Here is a 20,169-nt window from a genome sequence, read left to right on the forward strand (position 1 = left end):
TATAAATGGGATTCTAGATTTTGGATCACTGTTTATTAGTTACCAGAAGATACATATGAAACAGATTCTGCATCTGCAGCCTCCACTCTACAAGCTGATAAGACGTGGCAACTACAGCCAACTGTGTAAGTTAGTCTCAGTATTTTGTGTGCATGGGCCTATGTATACTTAGCATAGATGAAGCAGTCTAACTGAACCCCTCCCTTTAAAAGCACACACAACAACAAAAACTCCACTCATTTTAGTCAGAACAAGCTAACCAGAGTCATCCAGCAACACTGGCCTCTATGATGCCCTTACCTCAATTGTTGAGGAAGCTGAAAGCAGAGTTCCCACAGTTAACTGAAGTGACAGCCCACGATAACTCAATTCTGCCATAGCTATGCAATCTTAACCAAGTTTCTTGAACACAAATTTCTCTAGATGTCATTATGCTACTAATTTTCTAGGTTCCAACTTGTCGAACCTTCTGTAAAGTTCTAAAAATATTTCAGCTGTGTTTTTAGAACAGTACTAGCAAAAAAATAAAGTTTACTTGATAGGACCTTTCCTTCCCAGACTATATCCAAAATTATAAGAAAAGGCTACCTTACTGATTTTCCCCTCAGCAGGAGAGGGTCAAGTATCTACCCTTGCCTCAGAAGTGTTACGGAAGTTCATGAATATGGGAATGCTATACACACATTAAAATGAACACTACCAAATTAAATAAAAGTGTTTCCTGCACTCAGACCAGCAGGGAGACGCATCTTACTGAACAATACAGGCCATTCTCATTATTGTTTACTAAGTTTCCTGAACACTGGATGCAGCCAAAACCACGTGGAAGTAGCTGCTTATACACAACACCTCTTCTGTATGTTTTCTTCATGAACTGCAATTACAGCATATCCTATCTTTTGGGTGCTCAGCTTAGGCCTTTCTAATCATACTGTGTATTTAAATATCCACATTAAGTGTGATGAAGAGAGGGAAGCTAGACTTCAAATACTTGGTTTCAATTTTTGTGGCAGCAGATTCCATTAATTATGTTATTTCAACATCTAAATGACTGTTTTAAAATTCTCATGCTGTTGTCTTTAGCAGGCAAGCCAAAAAGTGAAATATGAATCAGTAGCTCAGATTTCAAGAAAATCTGAATTTGACATCTTTAGCAGATCTTATGAATCACCTCTTTTTACATGGCCCTGCAGTTTAAGGCTTAGCTTGCCTCAAAAAAAAAATGAAGAAAGTTTTCTCTATTTTAATGATCTCAAAGAGCTCTCTGGTTTCCTTACTACCCTAAGCCACATTTCAGATGGACTTTCCAAGTGGCCAAATTCAACTTTTACATTATCCATACACTTTTGTAGATTGAAATACTCAAACAGCAAATACTGTCTCAGACACGCATAGGTGGCTATCCCATTTTACCCAAGGGACTTAGCTTGCTTATGAAAAAAGAATACAGTAAGCACAAGACAGATCAGAAACATTTTCACTCCTCTTTTGCATTAGCTTCTTTTAGTTTAGGTACAGGATGAGGCATATTTTGTCACTTGAACATGAAACATTTAGTAATGCATTTAGAGAAACAACCTCCATAAGCAGTTAGCATTCAGTCCCTAATCCTAGCATAAGAAACCTGCTCGCATGATCCCCAATTAATCTCTCCTTGTTGCATATATTTGGAGAAAGAAGGGATAAGAGTTTGCAGTTCAAAACCCAATTGGCAGATTTGACTGACTAGGTCTGTTAATTTCAGACAGACCAAAAAAAAAAAAAGCTATGGTGGGGGGAGGGGAGATATGTATTTTTTCCTCTTATTTATATATATTTTTTTCCTATAAAACTCCTCTCCCCTCCAGCTATGCAAAGTTTGAGTGCAAGCACAATTTAAAACAGTAGCTGAAAAAGCAGTTTACCATGCTTGAAGCAGTATTTTGACATGGTAAGAGCTAAGCTTAGCCAAAAATTCCAGCAGATTTTTAATGAAAAAAGGATTTAAAAAGCAAAAACAGAAAACTAAGACTAAGTAGATTTGCTTTGGATTTCAGTCATTATGAGAAGGCTGGCTGGAGCATTAACATTTAAACCTGTCAAATTTGGAGTCTTGGTGTTATTTCAACACAAATATAACTACAGAAATTTTTTTTATTGTCCTGTTATTGGTATTAGCCAAAGAATGGCTTTGGTCCATATCTGGAAATATGGATGGATTTTATTTCAAACAATTCTCAGTGAGAGGGTTTGTAGCCATGATAGTTTAAGGATGCAAATTCATATTCTTATGAATAAAAAGCTAGACTGCTATAGTGCTAAAATTACAACTGCCAGACTTTTGGTATTTAGGGGTGCTACAGCATATATGCCACCTCTTGCTGTTTTCAAGCACCAACTATCATTCCCATCTGTGAAGGATTCAAATCAACAGGTCCTAAATTCTTCTACTGGTGCACTATAGTTTTAGGCTTTGAAGGGAAGAAAAACCAACATCAACAAAAAAAACAACCAAACAAAGACAACTGTACTTTGTTCAGTTAAATCAATGCACTGTTGCTCTCTGTTATGATTACCTCACTTTTCTGAGATAAGAAACTTCAACATTAAAGACAGTAAGCCTTAGTTTACATGTATGATATTGTTACCTCATGGCTAAGCTTATAATTCTAATTGTTTTAAAATGGAAATTTGGTTGAAACAAGAGGTTGCTGATAGCAAGCTATTCAAAGAATCAACCTGCCTTATTTATGCCATTCCACAAACTAAACCCATTTCCTCTTGCAAGAAATGAAAAGGCATCCACAACAGATTCTCTTAGCAAAGAAATTAAATATGATGAATTGTCATGCCAACAGAAATTCTGCTGAACTACTACAGACCTAGTCACACATTCATAAAGAATGAAAAAGCAATCAGCTGTATTCCAGGTTACTTAAGAACCCATGTATGCTACTGCCCACAACTACAGTAGTCAAACAAAAGGCCAACGTTAGTTATACCTCTCCTCTGCCTACAACTGAAAAAAGCAAGGCACCTGTATCCCTTTAGTGACAGGCATGACGACAGAGGAAAATGAACATGCTTCTGCCAGCTATGTTATTCTTACAAGATGTCCTAGTTTAAAGTCTTTAGCTTGAAAAAAAACTTTTACTGTCACAAGGAGACTGTGACAGATGGCATCAGTTCTATCAAGTTAACTGGGTTTGATAAGATGGTAACTTTAAATATGGTCAGTATCCTTAAATACATTTAATTTGGCATGGGATTTTAAGCATTGGTTTAAAGCAGATTAATTAAGCATGTTCACCCCACTGATTATATTTTGCATGTTCCTGGACACTTTGGAAAATAAGAATTAATCACAGCATCACAAAAAGCTACTGAGATCCAACCTTTGATGAATGCTCAAAACAGTTCTGAAAATATATGAGAATTTCATTACAACTGGATATACCTGAGCCAACTCATTTAAAGTTCAACCACGAGCAATATAAACAATCAGACATTGTGTATGTACGTAGGAGCATAAATATACATGGCCTAATACAAGCCAAAGCAAAGGAACATGAAAACTGAAAAATACTAGCATTAAAGTAATCCTGTATCATGTAAATACAAAGAAAATACCAATTCATGTGTTAACATAAGGAAATATACAAATATATCAAGTTCTTATACAGTTTTTCCTACTCTTTTTCTATCCCTTTATTATTAGAATCCCCTGCATTTATCCATGTTTCAGTTAATTGCATCAACAGCTGATAAAGACCATTTTTCCCACTGCTTTATAGCTAAAGATGCACAGAGGTAGCTACTACAGACTGTTCACTCACAGAACGGTTTTAGTCTTAAAATCTGCAAACATCAAGACACTTAAGAAGCACAAAGTATCAGTTTCTTCCATCCTTAAACCTAGAAGTTTAGAAGGCCAAGCTTACTGAAAGCACGTCTTAAACCATACATCTGTTTTCTGAAAAGTACAAGGCTACAATTATCTGAAATGACCTAAGTCATTATAGAATATTAACTTGATCCTAGGCTCTGATCAAATGCACAGAAAAGTTACAAACTGAAAATGACTGAAGACAAGTGCTTACCTTCAATCCTTTTTAAGGCTGACAGGCAAGTATCTCGGCTTGGAAATTCAAATGGATTATTACAGGTCCGAATGGTGTCACATTCACATTTCCCATTAATTATGTTACAACCTGTTATAAGGTTTTCATTGCATGGTTCAAATCCGAGAAGCTGATCATCATCCCAGTTTTCATCTAAAATAAATAAATAAGTAAAAGTCACTACTGCAATTCCGTTATGGTATATAACTTCAGCTGCTTTGGAGTTGAGCATGATGTATTTCAAATTCTGCTTCGCAGAATGCTGAAAATAATGGATTCACAAATAATGGATTAATCTAAACTGTGATATTTGCCAAATACCGTGTTTTGCAGCTATTCTATTGCACATTTTGTTATAGTTACTGGCATTGTTTATTTCAATCTGTATAGAAAATTATTATGTTTTGGGGAAAAAGCATAGCTGTAGTACAAATGAGTGCTATTCTAACTGCAATAACTTTTGCAGATACTTGAAGTTATATTTATCATGAAAGTGAGAATGTTGGGGAGAATCTGCAGCTGTTATAGAAGTCAAAACTGAGTCAGGAAGAGGGCATATTTAAACCAGTTTAAAAATAAGTCACAAAGCTTTATCTCTGTGGAGTGAATGCTATTCAAAAAACAAAAAACCTGCAGGCCTTCGATTCTGTAATACAACCAAAAGTGAGTTTTCCAGGATACCTGCATTCCCATTATTGTTCCAGCAGAATTGCTCACACTCATCATGCTCCTTGCTATCAAGGGGGGGTGGGGCTAAGGAGGGGGAGAATGTGTCTCTTTGCTCAAATAATTTTACTGCTTTTGAACCAACAGTCCAGAAAACATGTACAGTTCTCATGTTCCCACTGTGAAAGTTTCCATTTTTTTTTCTTGTCAGAACAAGAATACATGCAAGAAGATTTTTGGCCCAAAAAAGATAAATCCTGTCTATCCAGAGTTCTACTACAAGTTTCACAAAATGTTAGTTTCCTCGGATCAAGAGCACATACAGCAATATCCAGCTCACTCAGGAATTTAAGGAAGATGCACACTTTCTATAAAAGATCATAAGAAAGTGAATTAGACATTAGGTACTGTTCTCTGTATAGCACTAGATCATTTTCCAACCTGATCAGTCTACCAAATCAAGTACCATGAAATAACCACAGAAATACTTAACTGACTTCTACTAATGACAAAAGGAACAACTCTCCATTTTCAATCTTTACATCTTTATATTCCACAGCTGCTTTCATTTTGGCTGCTAGTAGTTCATCCCAAGCTTCTATATTATCAACAAGCAAGTCTCCAATAATGAACCTGTCAAGAAGAAACTTCAAAAAAAGTTTAAACATCTTCCAGCTATAAAGGCTTATCTTCTTTTTTTGTTAGGGTTTGTTTAAAAAGAAAACAGTGACTGAAGTATACAATCTACAAATATTCCCTACTCATAAGATGCAGAACTTCTAATACTGAAATAGAGAATTACTTGGGGGAGGGGGGCAGTGTGCAAAACCAGAAGCCTACAAGTACTGATGAGAGGATCCTTAAAGAATATGTAGGGAGCTACTCTATTTTAAAGAAAGGAGGAGCAAGTAGAGGCCTTGTTACTGCACAACCCACCCACATAGACAAGTGTCTCACACGGATGGATGTGTTGCCGTATTTCCATTCAGAATGCATTAAATCTGAACCTCTGGTGCATAAAGAAGGCAGAGTCCCAGGCGCACTACACTCATGCAGTCAAGCATGCAGGCACACCAACCAGGTCAGTCATTCAAGGTTTACAGCTGTATGGCAGAGTTACTTCCGAATCACATACTGACTATCTGGAAATCCCACCAGCTGGATATATTGACCCAGGTAGTGCTAATAGGGACAGAAGCATTAATTCTTGTTAGCTCTTCATTTAAGCATGACTCCTGTCCCAAAACAGTCCTATTGGTACAAAGAAATGAAGAAGAAAGGTTAAGAGATTAACAGGCTTCTTGAAGTAGTTTTTAGTCTGATAGATATTCCCTTCAAGGCATGACTTATGGGATATCAGAAGCCACACTACAGTATGGGAGGACACAGCCAAATATGGACTGCTGTATCATTCAGTAGTCTGACACTGAATAGAAGTCTAAAAATTAATAGTAGATGACAGCACATATACACTGAAGTCTAGGCTGAGATGCCTTCCACTCACAGAAACCTGCAGAATATATCAGCTAGCCTGCAGTTATTATTATTAGGGGAGTAGGGGGAAAGGGGAACCACACTCCAGAAAAAGTCATTTACCAATTAAGTACTATATGTAATCGAGAGGAAGTGTCACATTAGATTCTCACAGGTATCTTTCTCTCTGTGCTACCAATTATTTGTTTTTTGTTAGAAGCAAGCAAAGTACCTGCCTGCATATCATTAAATATCTCTCAGAGCAAGAAATATGTTGATAAAAGCACTGAATAAACAACTACATCAATTTTAGACATGAAGCTGCCATAAGAACATCATGGCTTTTTTAGTCCATAAAAATAGCAAGAAAGAGTAGTCATTAATCCTAGGAAGTAATTTGTGTCTTTCCCACACCCTTTTCTTTTTTTCCACCCCAATTAAACTATCATCCCTTATAGCTATTGTATCAATAAACTCTCAATAGAAGTGTAGAGGTTCCTGCATAGAAACCATTAAAATTCTTCTCAGAGAAGATAAGATGCAGCTCCAGTAGTATTGGGAAACTTTATAATTGTGAAGGGGGCATACATGCACATGGGGGAAATCATGTGAATTTTGAGAATAATAATAATCCCACTTTTGAGAAGCCAGAATATTATATGGACAATCTGTATTTTACAAATCTTCGCAATAATCTATATAACAACAAGAACAAAAGGGGCTATAGCTAGCTATACCCTAAGATTAAAAGTGTTTCAAGTTCTCCAGCCACAGGGACCATTTCTTGATCCAGATCAGTCTGTCTTACAGTCTTAAGGAAACAATGTCTGTGCATGGAATTTTTCCCATGTTTCTGATATATGGGGGTGGGGGACTATATCCCGTGTAAAAATCAGGAGCTTTACCTCCGCCCAAACTCGGATCCAAACAAGTGTGCAACCAGCATCACAGCTGGCTGCTGAACCTGTTACACCGTGCACTGCAGCCCAGGGCTCCTAGAGCTCCTTACTCCTATCAGGCTCTTGAAATCAACTGTTACATGCAGACAGAAGGGGTACGCAGACTGCGATGACTGTACTTTTGCTTTTCCAGCACACCAATTAATATCATTTGGGAATTCTGCCTTGTGGTATTCCAGCAATAACTCTTGTCAAGGCTGACACAGGGATCAGCAGAAGCTCTGAGCAGCACAGTCCCTGTTGCACAAGAGTTATCTATTCATCACATGTAAGTGGGATCCTGCCTGCCTTGGGACATGGAGCCATCCCTTACTCAAGGCAGAATACTTCCATACACACCTAGTACATACCATGGCACTATCTGCAACACCACCTGGTCTCTGGTACAAGTTGGATTTAGACACCTCATCTGTCACCCCTCGAGTTTCACACAATTTCCATTGGTGAAGAAGCAGATGTGTATAACAAGATAAGAGCTTATTTTCATTTAATAAGTCAACGTAGAGTCTTAGAGTGGTCTTTCATGCAGACTGAAGGCTCTCTTTTTTTCTAGCTAGTTTCATGCTTTTACAAACAGAAGTTAAACAAGAACTCCTTTACTAGAGTAAACCCTCAGAAATCACATCAGTTTAGGCAGAAAAGAGTTATTTGGAATGAAAGGCGGTGCAGCCACATAAAAGCACTTTTATGACCTAGAAGGGATGAATTTGGTGTCTTATTTCTATTCAAAACTTTATTTACTTGATGCAAAAAGCATTCAGTGCAGAGTTTGGTGCAGTTAAATGATGGCCCAGCACAGCATGCATGTTCTTTGTCACGAAGCCACAGTTCAAAAGTATTTCAACAGATATGGAAACACATGATGACAGAGTCTCACCTCTACATATCGTGTACTTACCCTCTATTATGCCACAGTCATCGTGTCCTTGGAGTGTTCCAAAACAAAATTTTACACATCAGTAATTCTGAAATCTGGAACAGTTCAAGAACAATCCCAGAATACAACACAAATAAATTTTCTTGCATGCCTGTTTAATTTCCTCTATGACTTCCTCTTCCGGAAAGAGTTTATATCATCCAGACTTGTGAAAGGTATGCATGAAAAAAGGAAGGGATCAAGACACAGTCATTTGTGAATGCTTTACTTCTCCATTTGGTTTAAGTCTTAAGCAAGGATGATAAAACGCAAGTATGAAACAAAACATCACAGAACCTCCCAAACCTCAGTACGTGCATCCAATCCACTAGCTGCTTTCTAGGACGGACAGATGGATGGACACACACACACAAAAAAAAAAAAGAAAGTAAAGCAAGTGTTTAACAGAGTTTTTAGAAACAATCCAGCTGAAAAGCAGCCCCAGAAAAGTAAGCGGGTAGGGGCATGATCAGGTAGGTGCAAAGAGAAAAGAGCCACTCTTTCTAGCAGCCCTGAGTTTGTGCTGAATAGCTGTTATATAGCCAACTGATTACCTTTTTGTACACACTCCAAGAATTAGTTCACAGGTCTCAAATAGTCTGGTAACTACAGCTTGAAAGTCACTCTTAAATCCTTTCCATCTACAGTTCCTCACTCTTTCCAACTCATTCAGGCAAGTTCCCTTTTCAGAGGATGAACTCAGGCCAACAGTTTACTCAGACCAAGAGAGTAAGTCTTGGACATCACACCCTTCTGAATTCTTGCTAAGTATGCTTTCATACTAAAAGGAAGGTGGGGGGAAACCCATCATATTAACTCTAAAGTTCTTTTTCATTTTCTTCCATTTTTCATATAACCACTTGCTTTCTGCAAAGCAAATGTTTCAGCTTTCAAATAACTCAAGCACAGCCTGGGGTTGCTGAACTCCAAAGTCCTGCCATAGCGTGCTTCTAAAGCAGGGAGGAGGATTAAGGCATTAACAAGTTGAATAAGAGGTCCTTAAACAACAGTTCCAGTCTGAGAAACAGTCACAGTTTGAGAAATATGCCTCTAGGGTTCAACAAGTAGCATTCCACAACTTCTTCCATGCTAAATCCTACAGGCAGACACAACACAGCACCACAGAAGTGTACAAGGTATGATATTCACGACTGAGGCAGGTGTGCCTTCTTCACCTGAAGTCAGAGACTGCACTGTGCTATAGCTGTTTGCAGGATGCAGATTTACACACAAGTGTGCATAAATATGCAGTAACCTGATTTTTTGTGGGACTGCAACTCCCAGTCCTAATGTCTCCAAACCATACGAATGCAGCAAATGGAGTTTGACAAATTGGGTGTGTAGTCAGAGGAGACACAGGTACAGGGCTTTCACCTCGGTTTGGACAGAACTAGAAGATTCAGGAGGAAGGCCATGGAGAGAGAAAAAAAACAAAACAAAAACACACACCTGATAAAGTTATTCTAACTATAAGGTCATGAAGTTCAAGTATCCCAGCCCTAAAAGCCAGTATCTGCATTACGCTACTCAGAGTCGGATACGTCTGTTTCCAGAAAAGTGAGCAACTAGTAGCAGCCACCTTGGAGATTTATAGTGCACCTTAAAGGTGCACTGTAGCTCACTACAGTTCATTCATCATCCCCATCATGGAAAGGATCATCTAAAAACTGGTGCATTGAAAAGTATAAGGACTCTTTCAGAGACTCCTTCCTCACTCCCTTAATTTTTTTGCTTTCCTTACCTTCCTGCAAGTTTTCAGGTACTTTTGCACCACTCCCATCCCAAGAATCTTCTCTTCCGTGCCCCAACCCTTCTCTTCCTTTTTGGGCATTTAATGAGTGTCAGCTATTGTCTGGATGTCCACATACCATCCTCCTTCACTGTTTATACAGACAATGCAGCATCTCAAGCCACCAAGCATATTGGAATGGTCCCCAAAATATCAGAGTTGAAGACTAATATCAAGCACTGCATCCACAATCATACAGCTTAAATTACAGTCATTTAAGGGGGAGGGGGAAGCAACATGAGCAAATTGAGTGAGCTCTCATAATTTAAATTTAACTGCACTGTATTACTCAAACTCCTTCCACCTTTTCAAGGCACGGCAGGCAGACTCTTAAGACACTGAAAGAGTGGAAAAAAAATCAAATATGTTGCCAGTCTGAAATTGAAACAGACTTTAAATTACACCTTACAGACTTCTTGCATCCTTTTAAATCCTGCATTTGAAAAGGACAGGGAAATGGATTTCACAGTGGTACAGAAGTGATCCTTACTATGAGACTCTTACTGTCTTCTGGAAAGGGAGAGGGAACCTTTCAGAAGCTTCCCTGTCAAATGAGATACAAGTTCTGAGCCACTGTCGCTCTAAGGCAGCGTTAAATGTTTTTACACAAAAGTATTGTGGTATTCATTAAGATGGTATGAGACTCTGAAGGGATTATACAGATCTTCTAAAATAAAATAAAAAATAAATAAATAAAGGAAATACTTCTTGCCAATAGGCTTTGGCTTCTCTTTGAACAGGAAAAGAGAAGGATGGAAAGGAAATTCATGTTTTGGAGAAGCTGAACAATAGAAATGACTAATCACCACTAAAGAATGCTTGAAACCCAGCCCCAGACCTTGAAAAGCAACAGAAGGAAGGGCTAGCCTTGAAATGAATTTGTGCTTATGTACTGGCTGCAATCATCTCCCAGCTTATTCCTCCAATGAAGCCAAGATGAGAGTCTGCAGAAAGTTTTATGGCAAGACACACAGCTAACAGTTTTATGACAAGGCAGTTTTTCCACCTTAGGAGGGTCCACTTTTCAAGATCACATTGGGAAAGCATGTTAGTACAAAAGGGTTTTCCAGGTTCCTGATAAAGTTTCTGGTCAAAACTAGAAAGAGAAATTGTAGCATAGTATTTAGGTAGTTACAGAACACTGCAGAGGGAAGGGTCGTCTCAAATTTGAGTACCTGCTCTATCCTATTCAAACCAGAACTTGCATCTCAGGTGAACAACTCCCCAGTACAGTGGAAAGGTTTTCACAGCAGCAGCTCTGCTTATGTCTCAAGGCAGTTTTCATACTAAAGAATGCAAAAAATATTGAAGCAGAACAGTTCTCTGCTCAATTATGAGACACTCTCCACAGAAGCCATGAGAAAAACATGGAGATAAATGTAAGCATTAAGTAAAGCATGTAACTTGTCTGACTCCTACAAGTTTTAAAGTTTCCCCTCACCCTTGTTTCTCTTCTGTTAGGGATCCCCCCAGAAGACTGAGTGGTATTTCCTATAGCCTTCTGCCCCAAAGATGGTCTGAAATTGTAAGAATAAAAGTTTTGAAATCTGACCCTCTGCACCCTTAAATAAGCATTTGCAGAAGACCAGCAAACAAGTTTTTAATCTTATGACTTAGAACCACATCTTGTTTGTGAATAGTTGACTGAAAATATTACACAGCATACCAGGGTTTAAGTGGTCAGAGAGTGCCTCTGCCAGTACTCCGTTCATTAAAAAGTTTATGGGCAGCAGTGTTTCTGCCGCCCTGGCAGTTTTTTTGTCTACTTCTAGAAAACTCATTTAAAAAGTTGCTAAAGCCTCAGGAAAGGGCCAAATGTTCCCAGCCATTTTCCAAATTAGGCTAGAAGTCCAATTCCCCCCCCCCTTTTTTTTCCTCCAGTTGCACACTATACCCACACACTTCAAAAGCCTGCATATGCAGTTACATGCATCAACTTCACTGCAAACAGGTAGCTGACCAGCAGTTTGCTAGAACACTTTTCAGAAGCAAAGCTGACAAAGCCTAAGACAAATTCTGGAACTTTACTATGAATAAATAGGCCTGTACTCAAAATAATCCACACTATTAAAAGAGAGTTTACATTCTAGACCTTTTGTCATTTTTACCTCCAGTTACTCATGCAGTGTCACTGAATGCCAAAATTACAGGGTGTTTCACAGGAATTACAAAAACCAGAAGCTTGCATCCAAGTGCTCAGTCACACAAGACTACAAGAACAACTTCCACATACCCTATATGTGACAGAGCTGTGAGGTTTAGCCCCATGGTTTGACAATACCTCCCTCGAAAGACAAACAGAACCGCATTTAGAACTAGCTGCAAGACAACAGGCTTGGGTGTGTTTTTCTTTTTTTTTTGGGGGGGGGGGAGGCTGTTTGTTTTGTTGAGGTAGATATCAGCTAGGCTAGCATCTTTCTATTATCAAAGCAGCACATTTGACATTACCACATGTAATACCATTATCAGGATGACCCCTGCTTTTTTACCAACAGCCTATCAGTAAGGATTCAGCCTTTCTGAAAAAAATCCTGAACAGAGTACAGCATCTTCTGTAGCAAAACCTGCAAGTTTGTTTTAAGGACAAATGACACAACAGAATGGACTCCTGGATTCAGAAAGATTACACTCATTAGAATTTTTAATAACAAAAAAAAGTAAATAACCCATTATCACCCTCAAGGTAGCTACTTATACAAGAACCAAGGATGGGAGTGTTTCTGTGATCCAGTGCTTTTCTTCCTATCCCCACCCCATGCTTTTCCAATTTATTTTCTTACTGCAAGATTTACACATTCACGACCCGAGAAGGATTAACATGATTCAGAAATTAAGTATTCAGCATACGCAGTAAAAGCTTCTGGGGACTGAATACTAGCTATGGTAAAGATGTGAACTGCTTCCTTTCATCTTAATACATTACTGTGGGCTTATATCCTCTAAACATGGTACAACTAGTCTATTTAGGTAACTGCCTCAGGGATCATCATTTAATTTGTATAATTATGTGGAATTTAGTCTAGGTGGTCTTTATACAGAATTACCATCACAGCTTATGTAAGTTTTTCCATATAGATAAGCTTTGTATGTCAGTATTAGCCATTTTCAAAATCATACATATATATACATACACCAAAAGGCAGAGTTAAAACAAAATTTTGTCAGACTATGCAACTGGTGTCACGTGATGTCTTGGTGAAAACTCTTTTACCATTTCCATGTTTACTTTCTTTGTGGGTTAAATGCATTCTCAAATGAAAGTAATTTACAAGTCACAATACATTGTAGAGGTGACCTATTATATATACATCTATTATATTTGAAACAGAAATACTTGGTCTTTTTGCAGGAAGGATAAACTTTATTCTTGAAAATTCTTAAAGAGAGGAAGGAGGACACAAAGAAAGGAGAGGACGAGGAAAAGGTGGACATTCTTGAATCATATTAATGCATTAATTATAGCATAATATGACTGTCATTCAAATGACATTTTGGTTGATTAAATAAAGTATTATGCAAAAAGTTAAATTATCAGCTAGAAGGTATTTAGAGCAGCAAACATGCCTAGGGGTGCAGAAATTACACAAGTAATCATTTTACTAGTTCTAGCCAAACTATCTGCCCAGTCTGAAGGTAGTTAAAAACAAACAAACCAAAAAATTTTTACATGTAGCAGGATTTTTAGGAAGTTCAAGAAACAGCCATTTTCTACAGGCAAAATTTTCACAGCAGTGGAGGATGCCTGATGCATGGTCAAGTTAACTGAAATGGATTAAAAAAAAAAAAAGTAGTGCTGGAACACATTTCCCAAAGTGGTAGAACACCACAAAAGCACAGTCTTGCCATACACAAGTTAACAAATGTAGTCATCAGCCTATTCAGAGTGCGGTGTTAGTTTAAAACTAACTGTATTCATCTACAACAGCAAAAACCTGCCAAATCCTGCATCATTATCCCTCCTTATACCTTTTGAACTTTTCCATTTCGTTTTTGTTGAAATACTGGAGCCAAACAAATGATGTTTAAAGTCAAAATGCAATGCTCAGAAAGAAGAAACCATTTCCCAGTCAAACAGCAAGTACCTGATCTAATTCACAGTCCATGCCATTCTCCTTGAATTTATACTTTCTGACTGAGGTTGATTGAGACTTCAACATCAACATATGCCAGGGCAGAGAAGGCTTATAAACTACCCAGCCTGTACTTAAGAACTCAGCTGTGTGCCTGCATAAGGGTTTTTTGGTTTTGTTTCTTGTTTGTTTGTTTGTTTGGGGGGGGGGAAGTGTTATATGGTTAAGACTAGCAGGTCAGAAGCTGAACATACATTCTTAAAGAATTACTCCATGATTTGTCTCATGTCAAATGTAAGTTACTAATTTACTGTATTGCACGAGTTTGAAACCTACTCATTTGGCTGGGGGGGGGGGGGGGTTTGAAGTTATCAACTTTGGGATTTTTTGCCCCCAGAGTCTGGATTGCTTGATTTTAACACTCAATGTTAGTGAAAGGAGTCCTCCCTACACACTTGGGCATTAAAACTATTTGGGTAAATATTTCCCAAGCCATTCACTGCATAACAGAATTAAAAAAAAAGTAGTTTGGGCAACACCGTTCCAGTCAATTAGATTGAACATCACAAGCAACATCTAAATTACTTGAGCTTCAGTAACTTGTACTCAAAGCAAAATACTACTTCATCTTAGGGGTCTGGTCTGTATAACGGGCAAGAGAGACATGTATATTGTACAGAAGTTTGGAGACAAAGCATTATATGGGTCCACTTGCCCACTAGATACAGAGCACAGGACTATAAGAGATACCCTCAAGAGCACTAGCTACAAGTAGCAGCACTGCTTGTGGTAAAAACATGAGCAAACCTTTACGCAAGTTGCTCTCACTTTAGAACAGCAGAAAAGAACGTCATTAGTGCATGTGAAGCCAATGCCCTAACAAAACAAGCTCAGCTCTCCTGAAAAAAAAAAAAATTAAAAAAAAAAAGTTGTTTTCACAACTTCATTTCTTCTCATCAGCTTCAGTCTAACTGCATTTTGATTAAGCACAGTACCCTGTGCCCTTACATATCCTACCACACGACAGATTTCTAGGGAGGAAAGTATAGTCTATAGTAAGCCTAAATTGCATGGTGGGGAGGGAAGGGAAGCCACAAAACAACAACAAAAATCACACCAAAAAAGCACACACCCACAACCACCCACACCAAGCTCTCCCTGCTTCTCCCAACAAGGAATCAGACAACAGTGCTCCAAGCTCTCAAAAAGCTGCAGTCACCCAAGACAGACCAGGACTAGCCATACTATGGCAAGTTTCTACAGTCTCCTCAGGTGATACAACCTGTTGATATTTCCCAATACTTGCCCTAAATAACTCTGCTCTAGCATCTCTCTCATGGTCCCAAGGTTCAAAAGACATGCACTAAGCAGACAGGCCTCAAATATTCAAAACAGGCCTCAAATTACCTACAGCAGAAAAAAAAAAAAAGAATTTAGCAATAACTGCTAAGAAAAGCTTTGTTGGATTAAACTCATTAGCCTGAAGGGTTTAATGCACAGAGTTTCAAGGGAACCTCAACCAAACTCTACTAGGCATCAGGGTAGGGGGGAAACTACACACTACTAATAAGCTATTGGAGCAGAAGCAATGTCCTTTTTCAATGGCTACCTAAAGACCAATTCATGTAAGCACATTCTTAAAGGAACCTAAGGACATGATGTAATACAAAGTATATCACAAACATTTAAGCTATGCTTCTATCACATGGTTAAAAAAAAAACAAAAAAGAACCACCCTGATTTTACCTCATTTTCAGTTATTTAATATGTTGCTGTTACTCTTTTACAACAGTTTAGCAAAGCAATTGAGGTCTTCTCATGCAAGAGCACCAGAACTTGAGGAAGTGTCAAAACAGACAAGGAAGTCTTCATTACAAGAAATGCCTTGACAGAGAAACCCAGCTTCTTCAGCTCAGCTTTTCCAAGGCTTTGCCATCACCCAGAAAGCAGGAGCTCTGCATAACCAAACACCATAGCAGTTGAGGCTCATGAGCTCTGGAGATCTCTACAGTAATCAGGAGGTGGTTCTCGGACTAAATTTAAAAACAGAGCAAGAGCAGTCTTTGCTTTGACCTTTCGAGTTTCTCAGTTTGAAGACAGCTTTGAGGACTGGATGCCTGCTCTAGTTGTAGGTACCTTAACTTAATCCAACAAATTCCCTGTAAAGTCAACAGAAGTTGGAGGTGTTCACAGAAATCTCAAGATCACCCTTCAGAAAAATTACTCATCCATGCCTGGGGTGGCTGACTTAAGAATTGTTCTTCACCAAGAATACAACTCTGCAATTACATTCAAGAAGAACATTTTATATACAACGGCAAAATGCCACAAATTGAGTCTTAGAACTGCATAAAGACCTGAGTAGCTGAAGTGATAAGGATGAGGATTTTCTTCAGGTTTTAGAAGGATGAAGAGAAGAACCTAGAATTAGTACCAGTTATCAATAAAAGATGGTTTTACAAAGAATCCGTCCTTGTTTCAAAGAGATACCTGGAACATGTACCACTGACAGATTCCATAAATTTCTACTTCAGGTGTCACAGTTCTGCTATGATGAGTGTGTTAGTATTATCATTTGAAATATCAATGCCAAGATAACAGACAAGTATTTTTACCTGCTCTGATTACAGCTCAAAATAAATAAGGTTTTCCATAGCAAAGTACACGTTGATACACTGAGCTAAGACACTCGCTGAAGCTTAAAAAAGTTTATAACTGTAGCCAGTAGGGGTCATTTCAGTGTAAAAAATTGCAGTGAAAGAAGAGACTGGAGACAAGAAAGAGTAAAAACATCAATTTCTATTCATGCAGTTTGGTAAGACACTTCCATTTCCTCCTTCCTCAAGAAGTGGGGCAGGAAAGAGTTTTCATTCCTAAGTAACACAGGATTTAAATTTAAAAAAAAAAGTCTTTATTCTGCTAACAGATAAAAGAAACACATGTTTAGTACCACTGATACTAGACTAGTGATATCTGAGGTCCATTTCACATGTGCCTGTAAACCACACAACTCTTTAGGTCACATTAAAATAATAATTAAAAGAAGAAAAAAAAAAAAAAAGGCTCATCAGCCTTAGTGACCTGAGGTAGTACATTACATCCTCTTTATTCTTGCTGCCTCCCTCACACACAACATACACTATAAAGAACAATACTGTTTCATGTTGCCTCATGCTAAGCAACAACAGTAGTTTCCTGACAACTTAGTAATATGTATCCCAGTAACATTTATTAGGCTGACAGTTCAGCTCAATTGCTTCTTTCATTTAAGAGAAAGAAAATTAAACAGATAAGTTATCTCCCCAACTATTTCTATAGGGACAGCTGGAACTAGTTTCTAACCACAACAGTAATTGAAATGCAATCTTGCCAACAAATGCTTCGTACTATTTTCAACAGTATATGGGACATGTTATGAGTTGAACTACAGCAACGTACAGATTGCATCACTTCAAAGGAATGAAATGCTCCTAAACTGCCAGAGACGTCCATCCTGTGATACAGTAAGGGAGTTGGAACGTCAGGACATTTAATGACTGTAGGCTTTTATTTCCTTTAGTAAAAAAAATAAAGTAAAAAGGCAGTTTAAGTTATGCTTTTACTTAAAAACATGCAAGAAAAACTTATCAAAAACTAGGCAGGATTTTTGAAATACTTTTTTTCTTAAACAGAAAAGTACAAGTAGAGAACTTCACCATACATGTAGAGAACAGACTATGGCAATGTGCATATTCAGCAACATGGAGTCAACCATGCCTTTGGAAGTAATTTAGGGCCATTTTTAATTCATTAAAAACACAAGGTCTAATCCTAAAGCTGGTCCTACCCAAACAACAACTGTAGCAAAACTGATGATATTTGTTCTGATATACACAGAATACACTGGCCTGTCATTTAAAGTCATGCTGTGGTTTGCAATTTACTTGTGAACAGAGCAAGTGGAGTTCTAAACTAGTAATCAGCACCAGAATAAAGGTCAGCTGTCCACCAAAAACAAAACAAAAAACCCCCCAGTTTTTAGTTCTCTCAAAACTGTATCATTTTTAATGCAAGTTTTTGGACAGATGCTGTCTCAACAGCTTTCTGGACTTTCTACTGCCCTCTACCCGCCAAGAGAGGAAGCCTTGCTCTTACTTTCCAGAATTGTCGAAGCTCGCTCTCATAAGTCTCACATACATTTTATACATATTCCAAACTACTGGTTATTTGCAATCTCTTTACAGCGCCATGTTTTCCCTTTACTTAGGGAAATGAGGGCTGGAGGGAAAAGAGAAGACAAGAGAGACTAAAAGATTTCTCTTTGGTTATTCCTTAAATTTTATATATACATATATATATATATAAAAATAAAAAACTCAGAAACTCTGATAGCTACAATACTTGAAGAAGGGGGAGGGGGGAGAAAAAAAAGACACCACCACCACCAACTACTCCTGCATTTTGTACTAGCTCATCACCTCCTAAGAAGCAGGCAGGAAGCAGCAGTGACTTTGAGAAGAATCCTGTCATAGGGATTCCTTCCCCCCCTTGATGCATAAGCAGGGAAAAGACACGTCTTACCATATCATCAAATATGTGCAGGCGGACAGGCAGGGAGATATTAAGTGACAGGAACAAGAAGGAAAACTTTACAACAGATGATCAGCCTTTGTGTTTCCTTACAGAGGAGGAATCCGGAACAGACATCATGTGTGTACTACTGACCTCCGCTGATTTCCATCTGGCAAACTGCTCTCAAGTACTTTCAGAGCAAGAAGTTTTGCGAGGGTATCAGCAACTGACCGACTTGACATGAGTCATTAACAAGCCAGTAAGTTATTAACGAAAGTGCGTAGGAAATCGGGAGAGCCTCACGTTACTTTACACTACCAAAATTAAGGCTAGTACTTTTAAATACGGAGCTTCTTAGGCAGAAAGACTTGCAAGCCACGCTCCTGGACGAGCGCGAGGGAAGAGAGCGGGGGACGGCGCTCCGCGGCTGCTGGCGGGCGCCCGCGCAGCGCCTGTCCTGCCCCGGAGCTCGCGCGGCCGGCGGCGGCGAGGGGACGCGCGGCTGCGGAAACAGAAAGCCTCATGCCCAACGCGCCAGGAAGGCGCACTGCCCCCTCCTAAGGGGCTGCAGGCAGCGCCGCGAGTTTAGCCTGTCCTCCCCCTTCCCTCAGGGAGCCAGGAGCAGGGAAATCCCCTTTTAAAGACCAGCACCGGGAAGCGCCTTCCCCAGCACGGGGGGAAGGGGGGGAAACTCAGTGATGCCCCGCACCCCGAGCGGGGACCGGGGACCCGCCTGGGCACGTCCTCTCCCCGGGGCGCGGAGGCAGCGCGGGAGCCGCTGCGGGGACACCCAGCCCCGCTGCGCGCCCGCGGGACCCGCGCAGCCGCCGCCACCGCCTCCCCCCCCGGCCGGCGCGGAGGCCGCCGCCGCCGCTCACCTTCGCAGACGCCCACTTCGTACTCGGTGATGGAGTCGCCGTTGAGCGGCGGGCGGATGACACAGCGCAGCCCCCGGTCGCAGGCGCCGTGCAGCCCGTAGACGCCCCCGCAGCTCTCGTTGCGCTGCCGCGCGCACATGAAGCAGCAGCCGCAGATGCCCAGCACGATGCTGCCGGGGCAGCTCTTGGGCTCCTCGCACTTGGACTCGTCGCAGGGCAGGCAGACGAGCGCCCGAGTCCCCGACTCGCCCAGCAGCAGCGCCAGCAGCACCAACCACCCCGCCGCCGCCAGGTGCCAGCCGCCGCCGCCCGGGCGCCTCCTCCCCGCCGAGACCGCTGCCAGGTACATCCCGGCCGCCGCAGCCCGGCCTGGGCCGGGGAGCCTCGCGGAAGCCCCGCGTCGGGTGGTGGCTCCGGGCGCGCCGCGAGAACCCGCCGCGCGGCGGCTCCTTCCCGCCGCCCCCGCCTCCGGCCCCCCGAGGAAAGTTTCCTCTCTCGGCGGCGGCCGCTTCAGCCAAACTTCTGCTCCAGGCGGCGGTGGCTCCGCCCGCTGCCCCCTCCGGGAAGCGGCGCCCCTCAGTCCGTCCCGCGCCTGCCGGCTGGCAGCCCCCGCGGCCCCGTGCGCGCCGGCGGCGCGGCGCCCCGCGCGAGCGGCTCCGAGCCCTGGGTGCGGCGGCGGCGGCCGACTGCGTCCCGCTCGCTACCCGAGTCCCGACTCGCCTCCTGTCTGCGACTCTCCCCACTCCGAGTGCGCCCTCTGCCCTTCC

The 20,169-nt window shown here is 40.7% G+C and overlaps 1 protein-coding gene across 1 annotated transcript in view; it reads right to left on the reverse strand.

The window, feature by feature from the left end:
• The window catches only part of CRIM1 (cysteine rich transmembrane BMP regulator 1), a 218,404-nt gene extending 198,321 nt beyond the window's left edge, over positions 1 to 20,083 (reverse strand). The window contains exons 1-2 of the mRNA XM_067293293.1: positions 19,403 to 20,083; positions 4,080 to 4,253 (exon numbers count right to left, since the gene is read on the reverse strand). Coding sequence (XP_067149394.1) covers positions 4,080 to 4,253; positions 19,403 to 19,751 — 523 coding nt within the window. The 5' untranslated portion in view covers positions 19,752 to 20,083. The remainder of the gene's footprint in view (positions 1 to 4,079; positions 4,254 to 19,402) is intronic.
• Positions 20,084 to 20,169: the final 86 nt, after the last annotated feature.

The sequence above is a fragment of the Apteryx mantelli genome, chromosome 3 (assembly GCF_036417845.1).
Source record: "Apteryx mantelli isolate bAptMan1 chromosome 3, bAptMan1.hap1, whole genome shotgun sequence".
NCBI lineage: Eukaryota > Metazoa > Chordata > Aves > Apterygiformes > Apterygidae > Apteryx > Apteryx mantelli.